This window comes from Cynocephalus volans, chromosome 13 (assembly GCF_027409185.1).
Source record: "Cynocephalus volans isolate mCynVol1 chromosome 13, mCynVol1.pri, whole genome shotgun sequence".
NCBI lineage: Eukaryota > Metazoa > Chordata > Mammalia > Dermoptera > Cynocephalidae > Cynocephalus > Cynocephalus volans.
The window spans coordinates 107,189,922-107,209,042 of record NC_084472.1 but is presented as its reverse complement, the minus strand read 5'-3'; the positions used below and the strand labels follow the sequence as shown (position 1 = coordinate 107,209,042).

Genomic DNA, 19,121 nt, shown 5'->3' with positions numbered 1-19,121 from the left:
ATATTTATTAAAGACATCCTTAAAGTAGTGAGACATGGCATGGCACGTACGATAAAATGGTCAGGGTTCTTCATTGCAAACAAACTCTTCTCTGGCTGGTTTATGCAGGAAACAACCTTATTAAAGAATATTAATAGTGCCAAAACCTACAGGAAGGCCAAAGAGCCAAGCTAGACTGCTGGCAGCCAGAAACAATGTCCCAACACACCACAGGGAAGGAGACACTTGTCAACAGCCCTGCAGTTCAAAAAACCCCACACAGCTCACAGCCATGAGACTTGCAGGGGATGCCAGTTCTTCCACCTGTCCTGAGGAGCCGGGCACCTGTACACCCTCCTCTCCGGAGGAGGATTTCCACACAAAGACCACCTACATTGCTCATTTCTCCACCCCACCTTATGAAAGAGCACCAGTTTGGAGGGACTTAACAACAAAGATGACTAGAAAAGGCAGTTTTTTGGCTTTTACTTAAGATAGGTGAAATTTAAAAATAAATTTCATGAACATTAGAAAACATGATAAATGTCCAAGTGTACCAAGATTAACAGGGCTTCTTAAAACGCCCCTGATTTCCAGATGGGCACGTGGAAGGAAGACAAGGGAAATGATCTCCTCTCCCTAAGTGGCTCCCACCCCCCACCCCCGTCACTCCATAATTTGATGCCTAAAACTTGTATGACTCTGGCGCACTTTATCAAGCGGAAAACATATTCTTTCATTCTGCTCCTAGTGATCCAGTCAATGACAAAACTGATTTAGTGCAGAGCAGGAAGTGAATCGTCTCCTTACCCACACTGCATTGACTAAAGCCCTTGACCTTTTTGAGTTTTCTAATTCCAGCACCATCCTGACTCCTTGGCGAGCTTACAAACAAAAATAGTGCCCAGCGTGCAATGTCTCAAGGCTAGAATCTGTCCATTGCTTAGCTTTAGGGCCTTAATTTTCAAAGACATTGAATTATTTTGAGTAGGCTGTTTACCTTGATGTGAGCAGAATTAGCCTTAGACACTAAGCCTTTATGGCAAGTTTTATTGTCCAAGGCAAATATAACCTGTTAAGATTTACAGGCTTTATTAACAGCAATAACCATTTTACAGCCAACATCAGTAAATCAGGGTTTATTGAGAACTCTACAATTTTAATCTGTGGAAAACCATTAAAATGTCAGATTTTCATTGGACATAATTTCTAACTTTTATGAAAGATAGATTTTCCATTTAATTAGGGAGTATAAAAAAGTGCAATGTGGGATAATGAATTGTTTTGAAAAGAGCCAATTGGTTTTAGCTAAACAACAAGAGTCAAACAATAAAGTTGCTATCTTCAGCTAGGACTGCTCCAAGATTAAGGTTAAAAGTAACTATAGTGACAAATATGTTACAATACATCCAACTATAAGGATGAGCTCGTGGAGTTTAGGAAGGCTTGAGTTACATCTGCCCACATTTCAGGTATTTTGTAAAAAGTGTGTATGACCTATTCTTTCATCCAAACCAGTGTCTAAATAAGTCTGATGAGAACTTTCAAGTTCACATAGCATTTTTCAAAAAGTGTTTTAGTAACAATAATACCATTCATAAGGCACTTCAATGGTGGTACGGTCAACAAACAGTGACAGTCACCAGCCTCTGTCAATAACCATTTAACTCCTCCATGTGATGGATTATAAGAGAAGGAGGCAGGAAGCTTTTTGGTAAGTGTCCTTGTCTTTTGCTGAGCTTGAAAGACAAGAACAGAGGGCACCAGCCCGGACAGGCAGAGCTCAGCGGCAGCCCAGTGAGGGGTGGTCTCAGCAGCTCTATACTTCATCACGGGTTGAACACGTTAGATATTGCAAGAGTTTCCCATTTTCATCTGGTTCCCTAACCGTAATGGGATCCCACAACTTTCTCTGAGAATCAAAGGTTCATGTAGCTTTAAAAACGAAGAGGAGGAAGAACAGCAGAAATCAATAATCTCTACTATTTGTTTAGTACCAGAAACTAATAGTTTTGCATACTTTTGTGTTTTTTGGCTAATTTTTTTTCCTCTTGGCCTCATAGCAGTCCTATAAGTTTTTTTGTTGTTCTTTTGTCTTTTTTTTCCATTTACAGATGAGGAAACTGAGGTTCGGGGGGGGGGGGCTAGTAAATTGACACTGGTAGCAGGATTAGGAAGTACTAGACAGGGTTTGATCCTGGTCTGCTTGACCCCAAAGCTCATACTTTTTCCCACTGTGCCACATCGACAATCCCGGGTTCCGTTTCCACCATTTCCACACCCCACTGATGTACGCTAGCGGAAAGAACCTGTGATGCAGACATCAGCTGTACTTAGAGTAAATCTGGGGCCTCCCTGACGATGGGGTCCGTCAGCGTGATGGCCAAACGTGGGGAAGTGGTAATGAGGGTAGAGGCTAATCCTGGTTTTCTTACTTCCCCTTTCTAATGTCCCTTTTTCTTCTCCTATACGATGTCTTCTATGCAGCTTTAGGCATCTCCTGGGACAGCATCAAACCCTGGCTCCTTGCCCTTGGAAGGACAGAAGCTCTGCCCCAGCTCCTTGTCCCTCTTGGCTCTGACCGACTCCATTCTCTCAGTGCACTGTTCTTAGTTTTATTACCAGATTACCTGTTTCAAACAAAGAGACCCACAACTTACAGAAAATTAAGGATTTGAGTATTAACTGGAAGAGAATTTAATCGAAAAACCTCTATTTCTAAGGGTGAAATCTTAGGCAGCACAGCAGACAGATACACCATCGTTGGCCTAGGGGCTCCCGTGCTTCTAAAAGGCTTGGGGAAATTAACTAAACCCACGGTCTCATTAAAAACAAACACGTGGTACTGTAACACCAAGGTCAAGTTCGGATCCTGTATTAGTCCGTTTTTGTGGCCTATAACAAAATACCTGAAACTGGGCCACTTATAAAGAAAAACAACTTTTACTGCTTACAGTTTCTGAGGCTGGGAGGTCCAAATTCCATCTGGTGGTAGTGACAGTGACCCAGGGGTCTCACATTGCAAGATGGTGGAAGCAGAGAGAGCAGAGAGAGCAAAAGGTAGACTCTCCTCTTCTTTTAAAGCCCTCAGAGCCACGCCTCTGACCACCATTTTTAACCCATTCACTCCTGCATGGTCCTACAATCCAATCACCTCTTCAAGGCTCCACCTTTCAATTACCGTGATAGGATTTCCCACCCTCTTGACAGTCACAGTGGGGGCTAAGTTTCTAATACATAAAACTTGGGGGACAAAATTCAAGCTTCAGGGAGTTTTGGGGGTATATAATTCAATCCACTACAGATCCCCATACCAGTCAGCTGCCAAAACAAAAACAAAAACAGACAAATAAAAACAAAAATAGAAAAGAAAGATCAGAGCTTTAAATTTAGGTTGGCTCTTGGTGCCTCCTGATGATCTAAGAGCTTAAACAAGCTGCTATATAAGACAGACATGAAAACACCTACAGCTTTCCAGTGTCTCATAGCATTCTTTTGCAAACTAAATGAAATATATAGAGAAACCAGTTAATATAGTGCCTGGGCGCATGGGGACATTCCATAATGTAGCTCTATCTATTCTTATTATACAAACCACTTTCTCCGGTTGTATAGACAGCTAGTTGCCAAGAAAGTTCTATCTTGCAGAGAGAAGGCATATACATGCTCCCAAGGTGCCCTTCATTTTGTCAAGAGGAGACCACCTGTTCCACTGAGGACAAAGTCCCTGAATATACCAGTGGCTCTCCAGCCACATAGCCTTCCGATGACCCCCGAGCTCTGCAGAAAGTGGGTAGTTAGGGAACCAACTGATGGTGTGGAGGGTGTAGAACACGGCCTGCTCAGGGGAGATCATTTTGATAATATTTCACCATGAGAAGTCCATGGCCCTTTCCAAGCACAGTTCCCAATTACTGCCATAGTAGAGAGGCCTTAACTACTGGCTCCTCACATCACTGTGTAGTCACAAAGCACAATGACGCACTCTCAGTGATCTGAAGACCATACACAGGCATGGGCAGACATCGCCACCCTAGGGGAGACCCAGTATTTTCACTTTCCTTCTCCACCTTTGCCTGCTCTCCACTTCTTTCATTCTGCCTTTCCTTCAACAAGAGCATAGACAGTGGTGGTAGGAACTTACTGTCTGAGCTATCGCTGAAAGTAAAAGAGCTGTAAATATTGGTGCATAGACATAGGTAGTATCCAACTCACGGAGAACTGAAGTGCCAAAATAACTCAAGCGTTTGGAGCTGGGATACTTTCCCACAGCAAGATGATGCTATAATGCTTGTTAGGGCCTCCTTAAATGGGCTCCATTTAACCCACAATGTAGCCGAGACACTCTCCATATCCATTTACAATACAAAAATTTAGAAAACAACGCTTTTGCTCCTTCTCAGCTAGGAATTTCTGTTTTAAACCATCCTACGCCCCAGTTGCTCCTTGGAACGGACGTCTATTTAATTTCAGCAGACCTAGCTCTGAAACGTGTTTCTAAAAGCATATACATTATTAAAATAAAAAGTGATATGATGCAAAGGTGGAATGGGAAGTGTGCTGTGCTGAGAAGAAGCTTCTCCCCAGTTCCTGGCCACATGGAACCTGTGAATGTGATCTTATATGGAAATCAGGTGTTGCAGATGCACTGTGGCCCAGAATATTAATATGAGGCCATATTGGATTAGAGTTGGCCATGATCCAATGGCTGGTATCCTTAAAAGAAGAGGGAAATTCAGGCACACACAGACACAGGGAAGAGAACGCCATGTGAAGATGGAGGCAGAGACCAAAGAGAGGTGTCCACAAGCCCAGGGACACCAAGGATTGCCATCAACCACCAGAAGGTAGGAGAGAAGCAGGGAACAGATCCTCTTCCAGGGTTCCCTGGAAGGAAGTAACTCTGCCACACCTGGGTTTCAGCCTTCTAACCTGAAGAACTGTGAGGACAAATTCCTGTAGTTTTAAGCCCCCTAGTTTGTGCTAATTTGCTACAGCAGCCCTAGGAAACAGATATAGCAGTGAACACCTACAGTTCAAAGACGGGTGAAGAGGACAGCTACCAGAAAAGGAAATTTCCTTTCTTTCTAGTATGTCTGTATTGCGTTCCCTCTTCCCTTTTTAAACAACTCTTCTAGTTTTTCACTGACACTGGATTGTGCTGCTACTGGAAAATTTTCACATTCTGCTCTGCTCATTGTGGTTACAGCTGAAAAGCACCATCAGATGCAAATGAGCCAACAGGTAGAACCCATCTGCCTTCAAGAATAGGGTGCTGGGGTGAGAAATGCAGAGGGATGTGCAAAGAGCTGCTTCTGAGCTTCAACCCAAGTCCAGCCTTCGCAAATCATGGGACAGATGAGGATGCTGCCTCCTGCCTAGAGGCTCCTGCACCTGCCACAGCCCGAGCAGCTCAGGGTCCTCAACGTGCACAAATCCCCTGCATCCTTTGGGAGCTGCTTCCGCCTGTGTGTCCACACTCACGTACACGTGACAGACCAACGTATATTTTTGCTTTTGTCTTTTACCCCCAGACTGCACATCCTTTATTCTTCTTTATTGCCTCCGTTTTTACTTATGTCTTCAAAGAGCAGGTGTGGAATGTTTTCTCAACTTGCTAGTAACCCAGTAATGGGAGAAAAACAAAAACAAAAAAAAACACAATAGTCTAATGAATCTCTCAGTTTTGTCTGGGGCTAGTCCTGGTATAACGTTATTCATCCACCTAGAAAAGCAGTTTTCATTCATATTCAACAGATATTTATTGATCTTCTTGAGGTGAGAAGCACTTTTTTCTTTGGGGGGCTGAGGGGTCAGCTGGCCAGTTCAGGGATCCAAACCCTTGACCCTGGAGTTATAATATGGCACCGTAACCAATTGAGCTAACCAGCCAGCCCAAGAAGCACTTTTTAAAAAATTTACTTTTTAATCGACAAACAAAAATTGTATGTCTTTATCATGTACAACATGTTTTGAAATATGTAGCCACAGCGAAATGGTGAAATCAAACTAATAAACATAGGCATTACTGCACAGACTGATCATTTTATTGTGGCGAGAATGCTTACAAGATTGTAATTGTTCTCTTAGCAATTTTCAAGTATACAATACGTTACTATTAAATACAGTTACCATGTTATACAACAGATCTCTTAAACTCGTTCCTTCTATCTAATTGAAATTTTGTATCCTTTGACCAATATCTTCTCAATCTCCATCACCCCCCATCTTCCTCTCCCACTGTCCCCATGGCCACTGTTGTACTCTCGACTTCTATGAGCTCAACTTGTTTAGATTCCATGTATGAGTGAGATCACGCAGTGTTTGTCTTTCTGTGCCTGGCTTATGTCACTTGACATAACGTCCTCGATTTATCCTTGTTCTCATGAAGAGCAGGATTTCCTTCTTTTTTAAGGCTGAAGAGTATTCCACTGTGTATTTATCCATTGACGGACACTTGGAATGATTTCATATCTTGGCTATTGTAAATACTGCTGCAACGTACATGGGGATGCAGATATTCTTTGACGTACTAATTTTATTTCCTTTGGATATATAACCGGCAATGGAATTGCTATTTTCAATTTTTTGAGGAGCCTCCATACTGTTTTCCATAATGACTGTACAAATTGATATTACCACCAACAAGTGCACATCTCTGTCCACACTTGTTATCTTTTGTTTTTTTGATAATGGCCATAAGAAGTACTGTTTTAGGTTCTGAGGATATAGCAATGAAAAAATACACAAAAATCCCCCTCATGGAACTTAAATTCCAGTGAGGTAGACAGAAAATAAGCCACATAAATACAGTATGCTCATGATAAGAGATAAAGAGAAAATCTAAAGCAGGGGAAAGGGCTCAGAAGTATAGCTATAGATTAGAGAAGCAACATTTTCAACAGTGTCCAGAGCAAGCCTCACTAGCAGAGATATCTGAGCAAGCCCTGAAGAAAGGCAGCTTCCTGAAGGAAGAACGGCTGGGAAAGAGCATTCCAGTAGAGAGGCCAACATGTGCAAAGGCCCCGATGGCTGGTGTATCTGAGAAAAATCGAGGAGGCCAGTGTGGCTGAAGTGTGATCAGGGACAAAACAGCAGAACAAGAGGTAACAGTAGACCACATTGTGTTGGCCTTGTAAGCTACCGAAAAAACATAGGCTTTTGCCCTCAGTACTCTGGAGTGCCTTTGGAGGATTTTGGACAAAGCCCTTAAATGGCTGTAGGACCTTTGGTAGGTCATTGATCTCAGCATTAGTTTTCTTCCTCTAAAATGCAAAGACTCCTCCATGTAAATATCCAAGCTGTCTTCCAACTGTAAAAATTGATTACTAGGTATTGATCACTAGAGTATGTTGGGTTCCCCTAGGCAGATCACTAATAAACATTAGCTTCCTTCCCATTTCACTCCTCTCTAGTGCTTCCAAAGTTGACTATAGTGTCCCAGCATGAAATTGGAAGGAAACAAGGATATACCAGGCGACTGTTTCACATAGCTGGTATGACAGAGGCTAGACATTTTTATGCATGAAACATCTGTAAATTGGGATTTTGAGAGATGGGCAGTGACTGTAGAGAACTGTTGATACCTAAGCGGTACTCCCAGGAGCACGTGGGACATCCTAAATGAGGTGGGCACGTTCTCTTGTGCACCCAACACCCTGCTCAGGAAACGAGGGCACACTCTTCGTAGGGAACAAGAAGGCAGCAAAAGAAAATCAATACTTTTTTTTACACATAAAATAAAACTGAAAATAAGCATTTTCCCTTCTAATCATTTCACATCACACATGGAGTGTGCACTTTAATTTTCAAGTCCGTTTACTTCATTTCTGCGACCATCTGAGCTGTGAATAGTGCCCACCCCGCACGCTTTCTAATACACAAGTGCGTGTGGTTTTTTCATTTCTCTTTATTTTCTCTCCTCCTTGTCCTTCCAATTACAAAATCCCACAGCAACTTTAGCTAAAACATGAGGCAAAGGCTCCTGTATTTATTTATTTTTATTTTTGTTTAGTATCTCTGCTTCTCAGTGAATAAACAAGAGCTCCTAGGACAGTTTTCCAGCTTCCCATAGAAGAGCCGCAACTGGACCATCTACTGACAAACTCATGCCAAAGTTCATAAATGTATCATTCTACTAAGCATGCTTATACTTCATAGCTTGTTCCCCCTGTAATAACTACATTACTACTCTATCAGAATATCTTTTAATAGCGACTAAAAGATTTAGAAAGTCTTCCCTATTACCATACTGTATTATTAGTGACGATTACATTCTAACAGTATGGTAGAAGTTCTAGAAAACGTGCAAGGAACAAAAAACACAAAGACTCTGGATTCTAGACACCTCACTGTGAAGGAAGGATAACATTAGAGATCTGTGGCCTCATCACGCTTTATACCCATACAGCCAGCGCAGTGCCTAAAATATAACGAATGCCTAATGGACGCTTGTTCCATGAACAAGCAAAGGACAAGTAAACACCAGTGAACCTCAGGACTAGGGCTTACCTCTTTCCCCATGCACTTTGCCATGTGATTTTGCCTGTTAAATCTCAGATAGGATCCAGAAGCCAATGTGCATAGCACAGTGCCCTGAGGACACAGAGGATGACACCTGTGCATGACTTGAGGTCACTAGAAGCAAGAATGCAGATCCAATCCTACTCAAGCTGCCTAGCGAGATGTTTGCATCAACAAGCAACTAGATGGGAGACAAGTTCCTTTTCCAGCTTATTTCCTTCACAATTTCATCATGGTCATTAGCAAATGGGACCAAGCAGCAAGAATACCAGACACAGGCTCTTTACTTCACCTAAGGCCACACAAGACTACCTCTCCTTCTTAGGAACAAGCCTGGTTCCTCACTGGTCCTGACAGTCATCTTACCTCAGCAGCAGGGACCCCCTCCGGCGGGCGGCAGTGCAGCACGATCATGCCTTCTATGGGAACCTCCCTTCCTTGTGGATCTTGTTCAAAGTTTTTCCGTAAATCTGTAAACAAGCATGAGATACGTGACACTTTGCTCTTGGATCAGTATTGTTCGTGATTGGTCCAGATACAATAAAATGGTGAGCTTAATGTGACAACCTAGACACACACAAGTCATTTGTTTCAGGAGTTCCAGAGTAAGAGAATTGCTTTTCCAAATATTCATAAGCATATTTGAAATAAACCTTAACAAAACTGTTCCTAATGTTCTATATTGATGTGAATGATAAAAGAATTGTGGGGGAGCAGAAAGCAAAAACCACCTCTTCATTTCATGAGTCTCAGCTAGCATTTCTGCTTAGCATCTGAGGAAACACTTGGCCTAATAAATTGCCATCCACAGCTATTATGCAGCTGAGCTGCACGTGTTTTTTTTTTTTTTTTTTTTTTTTTTTTTATTAACTAAAGAATGCATTATTAATCTACAACCTCTGTCATTCCCTTTACCCTCTAGGGGGCTCTAGAAGATGGTAATAGAGTGAGATTACCCATTAGTCTTTTTATTTCTAACCAGGGAGAAGGGTAACATACAACCACAACAAAATCTATAAGCTATCCAACCAAACATATAATTAAAAAACACAACACCCTCCAGTCAAACAGCAAGGCTGGGTGTCTGGGTAGTGCCCTTTGTGGAAGGCTGAAGGCACTTTGCAAACAGGCTGCACTATTAACCTTTTACACATGGAAGGGTGACACTTGGAGAGGTTAATTGGCTTGCCAGTGGTCTCAGAGAGCATCAATGCCAGAAAAATTCACTAAGCTTTCTGACACCCAGGCTGATTGTTAACCAGCAAAGCCTACTCAGGGAAAAGGACACACGCAGACGGCTCAGAGAGAGACAAAGAGCTTCATCTGCATACTTCCCACTTGAGCACACGCTTCCTGAAAAAAGGTGGAGAGTTGGCCTTTGCTTCTTTAGAGGTGTCATAACAACACTCTGATAATCTTACAGCACAAGGGTAATTCTTGTTGTCACTTGAAAGCATGGGATGGTAGAGCAAAGACAGGTTGTTTACAAGCCTTCCGCAATGGGAAAGATTCCCCCTCCCTCCCTGACATGCATTTGCCTTCAAATTGAGTATCTCAAATTATGGGCTGTGAATTTATTGATTTAATTTTCTTCAGTGCTTACAATAACATGAAATATGTTCCCTGTAAAGAGCGGAGCTCCAGAATCAGTTACGTCTTTATAAATTGTATAAATACATTAAACTTGCTTTTAGCAAGTCAAAAACATTCAATGAATAACAAGCACAGCAATCCATGTATTCTCTTTCCTCTGAATTGCACTCTTAATGTTTTCCCTCCCAGAGGCTACCAGTGTCTCCCGTCTGTAGCAGTGCTATAAGTTTGGAGATCTTCATGAGTATACATAAGGCAAAGATCTTAAAAGGACTGGAATTGCAGGCAGGTGGCAGGATCTATCCTCTCATTTCTCTGCTGTCCCCCAAGTTGTAAAGCCAGCTTCCCTCTATCTGAGATCCATAATTTGCCAGAGCCTGTTGATTCAGAACTTCTGATTTCAAGTGTGACGAAGGTTACATAACTGAGGACAAAACTGTGAGGGAAGGTTCTGCGAGTAAACCCCAGAATGAAAAATCTCACATTTCGCACAATTTGGCAACAAGTTCTCCTCTGCTGTCCCTCAAGGGATCTTTCAGTCAAAAATCCCTCCTCCATATGACTCAATTATTCATCAGAACTGCATCAAAACTAGTCTACTGGAGAATGAAAGCGACTCCAACAAATGAGATATCAGTTTGCTAATGAAAATAGCTGTGTTTTTTGTGGCTGATTTTGTTTGGTTTATATATCTTTTTTTTTCTTTTCCTTAATTGTTTTGTTTTCTAAAGAAAGTCTTGCTCTGTGCTGCTAAATGAGGACTGCAGCTTTGCCAACACCAAACAATCTGTTTTAAACCAGTAAAGTACAAAAAAAAAATAGTGGAAATTTCTATTTATCTTCCACTTCTACTTCCTCATTTTCCTCAATAGAAATGGGAAAGATAACAAATTCTTAGTTTATGGTTATCTCCACATTACTACATTAACTACATTTAACAGGTGAAGAGACAACTAGAACAAAGTCATTTTTTCTCTCCATTCCCAGACTCTCAGTGAAATATATAATTAAATACCTATCTCCATGTATTCGCGCACACATATACAGACACACACACATACACACACACATATATGTAAAAGGGAAGACCCCGTATTGACACTGAGACCTACAAAAGGGAATTAGCTATAAACAAGAAACTTTGAAAAATTTCTAGTAGATCTCATACACGCAGGATCACACTGAAGAAAGAACCAACTCAACCTGCTGCTCTTCCTAACTGACATTTGAAATCACCGGGAGACTCTCAACAAAGGGCATATGATCACTCCCCAGTGTGTAGATAAGAAGATTAAAGACTATAGGCAATGGGAAGGGGGGTCAGAGAACAACTGGGGTGTCATACATCTGGATCCAACAGTGATAACAGGCAACTCCAGATAGCACACCAAGGGAGAAACCTGACCTACACCTGACACTGGTGCTGGGACACAAACTCCTAAGTAGGCAACTCCTGAATCCTAAGGAGGAGAAACACACCAGACAAATTCCAGTTAGCTACTGAACATACTAAAAATTATGGTAATAAATCCTTACACTTCACAGGTCACCCAACCTACTTAATTTCTGAATTGGCAATGTAAACACTATGTCACTTCCAAGGCTTGAAAGATTCACACAGGAACCTAGATAACTTCTAACAGTAAGGAAAACAGCCCCAGCCACATAATTGTACTGCAAAATTAGGAGACAAAACAGAACTGAAATGAAACGTCTTTCTCTAAAAAGACAAGAGGCATCGTTTTAGATAATTTCTAATTTAAGTTCTTTAAAGTCAAAAGGAAATAGCAACTGAGAATCTAGAGTAGGGAGTTATAAATAGGATAACATCTGAGATCAAGAAACTTCCACTATGAAGAAAAAAAATAACTGCTGAATTAGAAATATGTAAATATGTATATAAAAGTCAGTAAACAGCATATTGAATATTGTACAAAACCAGTGAAACAGAAGACAGGCATACCAGCCAGGATCCAGTCTGGAGGACAGAAATCACACCAGTTGCTTTAAAAGAAACAATTCACATAAGGAATGAGAGGACTGGAAAGGCAAGAGGGACAGCAGGAAGCAGATGGCACCTCCAGGGATGGGGGACGGGAAGGAAAAAGAGGTCAGGGTTACTAGAGCTTTGAAGCTTCAAAGGGGGCCCAGACAAGGACAGAGCACTGGGCAGCTGGTACAAGGGGTGGAGGCCCAAGCCTCTGAAGTGGGAGCCTTGTGCTAACACTCTTGAAGGGCATATGAAGCTGGCTCTAGGTGTATTTGAAAAAAGAACTCCCAGGTCCAGAATGAAGAAACACTTCCTGGGTGACGCCAACAGGACAGAAGATGAACAGGAAGTGTTCTTTCTCCCGCTTCCTTCCATCCAGCCACCTCTGGTGTCCCTTACAGGGAGAGCAAGGATCTGGTGTCACAGCCCCAACTTCACAAATTAGAGAGCGTGGGGTTGGACATGAGGGATGTTAGGCTGGTAACCGACATAACCCAGTTTAAGAAGTGCCCTCTGTTTGTTCCACACCTGTCTTCCTCAATAGATCATCAGTTCCATGAAGGTGGGCTCTCTGAGACGTCCGCCCCTGTATTCCCAGTGCCTATTGCAGTATCAGGTATAGGGCAGATCTTTAGTACATACATATTGAATAAATTTTCTAAGGGGAAAGTGATAAAGTGGTATTGATATTGAAAGAAAAATGATGAAATAAATGACTAAAATAATGTGGAGATAGAGAAATACAACATTAAATATAACAGGAATTTTAAAAGAACACAACAAGCTGAAAGAAAATAAAAATTAATTTAATAGTAATAATTCTCTGAGCTGAAGACTTGAGTTTGCATAAAAATTCATTGGATAGGAGGCAAAATAGGTTTTTTTTTCTTTTTATTAAGAATATTCATGAGATACAAAGGTAATTGTCCCCCCTCCTGCCCGTGACGTGGGGGCCAGATTCATATTGGGGGCATACCCATTACCAGAAATGACTTTTGTACCCTTCTTCCCCTCCCAGTTATCCCCCAACCTCCCTCCCCCTCCCCCTCCCCCTCTCCCCTCCACTCCTATTTGTAGCCCTAGAAATGTTCCCTTCCTCTGTTGGATCACGGCACTACTGTGGTCTTTCTTTCCTGCCTTCCTTTCTCTCTTAGCTCCCACATATGAGTGAGCACATGCGGTATTTATCCCTCTGTGCTTTGCTTGTTTCACTCAACATAAGTTTTTCCAGGTTCATCCATATTGTTGCAAATGGGAGTATTCATTCTTTTTTATGGCAGAGTAGTATTCCACAGTGTATATATACCACAGTTTCCTTATCCAATCATCCATTGATGGACATTTAGGTTGGTTCCATATCTTGGCTATTGTAAACAGAGCTGCGATAAACATGGGAGTGCAAATATCTCTTCAACATGATGATTTCCATTCCTCTGGATATATACCCAGAAGAGGGATTGCTGGATCATATGGAAGATCTATCTGTAGTTGTTTGAGAAACCTCCAAACTGTTTTCCATAGTGGTTGTATTTATTTACATTCCCACCAACAGTGCAGTAGTGTTCCCTTCTCTCCACACCCTTGCCAGCATTTGTTATTCACCGTCTTTTTGATTATAGCCAGTCTAACTGGGGTGAGGTGGTATTTCAATGTGGTTTTAATTTGCATTTCCCTGATGACTAGAGATGTTGAGTATTTTTTCATGTACCTGTTGGCCATTTGTATGTCTTCCTTTGAAAAATGTCTATTCAGCTTCTTTGCCCATTTTTTAATTGGGTCATTTATCGTTTTACTGTATAATTGCTTGAGTTATATGTATATTCTGGATATTAGTCCCTTGCTGGATTCATAGTTGGCAAAAATTTTCTCCCACTCTGTAGGATGTCTTTTCATTTTGTTGATTGTTTCTTTTGCTGTGCAGAAACTTTTTAGTCTGATATAGTCCCATTTGTTTATTTTTTCTTTTGCTGCTTGTGCTTTTGGGTTCATGTTCATAAAGCCTGTGCCCTGACCTAACTGCTGAAGTGTTTCACCTATATTTTCCCTTAGTAATTTTACAGGTTCAGGTCTTATACCTAGGTCTTTAGTCCATTTTGAGTTGATTTTAGTGTATGGTGAGAGACACATATCTAGTTTCATTCTTCTGCATATGGATATCCAGTTTTCCCCACACAACTTGTTGAAGAGGCAACCTTTCCCCCAATGTAGATTTTTGTTGCCTTTGTCTAATATCAGATGGCTATAAGCCTGAGGACTGATTTCTGAGTTCTCTATTCTACTCCACTGGTCTGAATGTCTCTTTTTGTACCAGTACCATGCTGTTTTGGTTACAACAGCTTTGTAGTATAATTTAAAGTCAGGCAGAGGTATGCCTCCAGTTTTTTTTGTTTTTCTTTTGGTTTTTTTGCTCAGGATTGCTTTGGATATTTAGGGTCTTTTGTTTTTCCATATGAAAGGTAAAATTGTTTTTCCATTTCTGTGAAGAATGTCATTGGCATTTTAATGGAGATTGCACTGAATCTGTAGATCGCTTGGGGTAGTATAGACATTTTCACAATGTTAATACTTCCAATCCAAGAGTGTGGAATACCTTTCCATCTTTTCATGTATTTAATTTCTTTCAGAAGTGGTTTATGGGCCAGCCCCATGGTTCACTCGGGAGAGTGTGATGCTGGGAGTGCCGAGGCTGTGGGTTTGGATTCTATATGGGGATGGCTGGTGCACTCACTGGCTGAGCGCGGTGCAGACAACACTGTGCCAAGGATTACGATCCCTGTCCTGGTCAAAAAAAAAAAAAAAAAAAAAAAAGAAAGAAGTGGTTTGTAATTCTCATTGTAGAGGTCTTTCATCCCCTTGGTTGAACTGATCCCTAGGTATCATATTTTTCTGGCGACAATTGTAAATGGGCTTACTTTATTTCTCTTTCTGTTAATTCATTATTTGAGTATATAAATGCTACTGATTTGGGGGCATTTATTTTGTACCCTGCAACATTACTGAAGTTATTAATCAACTCTAGGAGTTTTTTGATAGTCTTTAGGTTTTTCTATATATAGTATCATGTCATCTGCAAACAGGGAAAGTTTGACTTCATCTATTCCAATCTGGATTCCCTTTATTTCTTTCTCTTGTCTGATTGCTCTAGCTAGTACCTCCAGCACTATGTTGAATAGAAGTGGTGAGAGTGGACATCCTTGTCTTGTTCCTGCCCTTAGGGGGAAGGCCTTCAATTTCTCCCCATTCAGAATCTTACTGGCAGTGGGTTTGTCATAAATGGCTTTCATTGTGTTGAGATATTTTCCTTCTATACCTAATTTGTTGAGTCTTTATAATGAAAGAATGTTGAATTTTGTCAAATGCTTTTTCAGCATCTATTGAGATAATCATATGGTCTTTATCCTTGAGCTTGTTGATGTGATGTATCACATTTATTGACTTTCATATGCTGAACCATCCTTGCATCCCTGGGATGAATCCCACATGATCACATTGTATAATTTTTTTAATATGTTGCTGTATTCTGATTGCTAATATTTTGTGGAGGATTTTAGCATGTAGGTTCATCAAAAATATTGGCCTATAATTTTCTTTTCCTGTTGTGTCTTTATCTGGTTTTGGTATCAGAGTTATTTATGGTGGGCTCATAGAATGAATTTGGGAGAGTAGCATCTGTTTCAATTGTTTGGAATAGTTTGAGAATTGGTATTAACTCCTCTTTAAAAGTTTGATAGAATTCAGCTGTAAAGCCATCTGGACCCAGACTCTTTTTGTTGGAAGATTGCTAATTACTGCTTCAATCTCCTTATTATTGGTCTGTTCAGGTTTTCTATCTCTTCTTGGTTCAGTCTTGATAATTTACATGTGTCTAGAAACTTATCCATATCTTCCAGATTTTCAAATTTGCTGTCATACAGGTGTTTATAATAGTCTCTAATGATTCTTTGTATTTCTGTGGTATCAGTTATAATGTCTCCCTTTTCATTTCTAATTTTCATTGTTTGGGTCTTCTGTCTTTTTTCCTTAATCTAGCTAATGGCGTATCTATTTTGTTTATCTTCTCACAAAACGAACTTTTAGTTTTGTTGATCTTTTCTATTGTTTTTGGGTTTCTATCTTATTTAGTTCTACTCTCATCTTAATTATTTCTTTCCATCTACTGCCTTTAGGCTTGGATTGTTGTTGTTCTTCAAGTTTTTTGAGGCATAGTGTTAGGTCATTTATTTGGAATCTTTTCATTTTTTTGATATACACATTTACTGCAATAAATTTCCCTCTTAGTACTGCTTTTGCAGTATCCCACATGTTTTGGTATGATGTATCTTTATTTTCATTAGTTTCTAGAAAATTTTTGATGTCCTGTTTAATGTCTTCTTGGATCCATAGATCATTCAGGGGCCTATTATTTATTTTCCATGTATTTGTATAGCTTCCAGTTTATTGTTTATCTCCATTTTTAGTCCATTGTGTTCTGAAAAGATTGTTGGAATGATTTCAGTTTTTTAAAATTTGCTGAGAGTAGATTTGTGACCTAATATGTGGTCTATCCTGGAGAATGTACCATGAGCTGATGAAAAGAAAGTGTATTCTTTAGCTGTTGGGTGAAATGTTCTTATATATCTGCCACGTCCAGTTTGTCTAGGGTGTAGATTAAATCCTGTGCCTCTTTGCTGACTTGCTGCCTGGAAGTACTGTCACATACTGAGAGAGGGGTGTTCAGATCACCCACTATTAATGTATTAGGTCCTATCTCCTTCTTTAGGTCTAAGTGTGTTTGTTTGATATATCTGGGTTCTCCGGTATTGGGTGCATACATGTTTATGATTGTTATGTCTTCTAGCTGGATAGTTCCCTTTATCATTATATAACAGCCTTCTTTGTCTTTTTAAGTATTTTTGGGGGGTTAAAGTCTATTTTATCCGATATAAGAATAGCAACTCCTGCTCATTTTTGGTTTCCATTTGCATGGTATATCTTTTCCCATCCCTTCACTTTTAGTCTATGTGTGTCTTTACAGGTGAGGTGGGTCTCTTGAAGACAGCGTATACTTGGGTCTAGCTTTTTAATCCACTAGTTAGTCTCTGTCTTTTGAATGGGGAGTTTAGTCCATTCACATTTAGAGTAGTTATTGAGAAGTGCTGTTTAATTCCTGTCATTTAATTGCTACTTGTTTAGGTGGTTTAAATATCTATTGATCATTATTTCCCCTTTTGTTTCTCTTCTTCAATGTTAGTTGGAAATTTAAAGTGGGATGATTTAGTTTCTTTCTCTTACTTGCTGGCATTTTTGTTTTAACAGTGGGTTTAGCTCTTTCTTGTGTATTTGTGATAATGGTCACCATTATTCAGATTCCAGATGAATGACTCCCTTGAGAATTTCTTACAGGGGTGGTCATGTGGTGGTGAACTCCCACAACTTTTATTTGTCTGGGAAATACAATATTTATCCCTCATTTCTGAAGGAGAGCCTTGCTGGGTAAAGAATTCTTGGCTGGCAGTTTTTTCTTTTAGTGTTTTGAATATATCATTCCACTTTCTTCTGGCCTGTGGGGTTTTGGTTGAGAAGTCTGCTGTTAGTTTGATGGGGGTTCCCCTATAAGTGACTTGACACTTTTCTCTCATTGCTTGTAGAATTCTCTTTGTCTTTGAGCTTTGCGAATTTAACTATAACATGTCTTGAAGGGGATCTTTTGGGGTTGAATCTGTTTGGGGACTTTCAGCTTCCTGGATTTGAAAGTCTGTATCCCGTCCTACAACTGGGAAGTTTTCTGTTACTATTCACTTGAGTAGGTTTTCAATATCTTTTCCTTTCTGCTGCACTTCAGAAATATCTACAATTCAGATGTTAGAGTTCTTGAGGTTGTCTGCTATCTCTCTTAAATTTTCCTCATTATTTTAAACTTTTTTCCTTTTTTTTAATCTGCCTGGATTATTTCAAAAAGACCATCTTCAAGCTCTGAAATTCTTTCTTCTGCTTTCTCTACCCTGCTGCTCAAGCTCTGTTGAATTTTTTACTTCATTGAGTGAGTCTTTCATTTCTAGAAGTTCTGCTACACTCTTTTTTATGGTATTAATCTCTTTGTAGATTTCCTCCTTCATATTCTGGATGTTTTTTCTTGTTTCATTGTGTTCTCTAATTGAGTCTTCCTTTCTTTCTACAAGTTTTCTTAAGATCATTACTTGAAATTCTTTTTCAGACATTTCAAGGATTCCCTGTTCCATGGAGTCTGACTTTGGGGCATTACTGTATCCTTTTGGTGGTGTCATTTCTTCTTGATTGGTTGTACTTCTAGTATTTTTTCACTGATGCTTGATCATTTGGTAGGGGTTTGCTTCTTTTATTACACTGAGGTTGGATGTGGAGTGGCCCTGGTTGCTACTGTGGGGAGTGGATTGTCTTTGCTTGACAGTAGGTGTGGTGGTGGTTATGTTCAACCACCTTGGCTCCCATTCGAGACTCTGTGGTCATAGAATGAGCCCCTAGTGCTGTGGAGTTCTGCTGGGCCAAACTCGTTGGGTCGGATCTGTAGGCTGGTGCTCCCCCCTGGGTCTGAGGGGGGGAGAGGAGCCGCATCCAGCTGTGCAGTTCCGCTGGCTGGTGCTGCTGCCGGCCACTGCCAGTGGGCTCACTTTCACGGTGCCAGTTCGGGGCATGGGGGCAGGGCCTGGAGCTCCCCCCCTGCCTGGGTCTGAGGTGGCAGGGTGAGGGGGCCATGGTGGGTTGAGGGGGCTGCTTCAAGCCATGCAGTTCTGTTGGCTGGTGCTCCTGCCGGCCACTGCTGGGGGGCTCACCTGTGCAGCACTGGTTCAAGGTGCAGGGTTGGGGCCCAGCGCTCCCCACTGCCTGGGTCCAAGGCAGCAGGGTGAGGGGGGCCACGTGGAGCTGTGTGGTTCCACTGGCTGGTGCTGTTGCCAGCCACTGCTGGCAGGCTCACCTTTGTGGTCGCAAAATAGTTTTAAAAAGAAAAAAAAAAATCTTAGATACTGCCTAGTTGACATTTTGAATTTTAAAAGTTAACTGAAATGATAAAAACTACTAT

The 19,121-nt window shown here is 40.9% G+C and overlaps 1 protein-coding gene across 2 annotated transcripts in view; it reads right to left on the bottom strand.

Moving 5' to 3' along the window:
• The window catches only part of UNC5D (unc-5 netrin receptor D), a 534,662-nt gene that overhangs the window by 171,753 nt on the left and 343,788 nt on the right, over positions 1–19,121 (bottom strand). For both annotated transcript variants that reach the window (XM_063077218.1, XM_063077219.1), the window contains exon 4: positions 8,869–8,972. In XM_063077218.1, the coding sequence (XP_062933288.1) occupies positions 8,869–8,972 (104 nt within the window). The remainder of the gene's footprint in view (positions 1–8,868; positions 8,973–19,121) is intronic.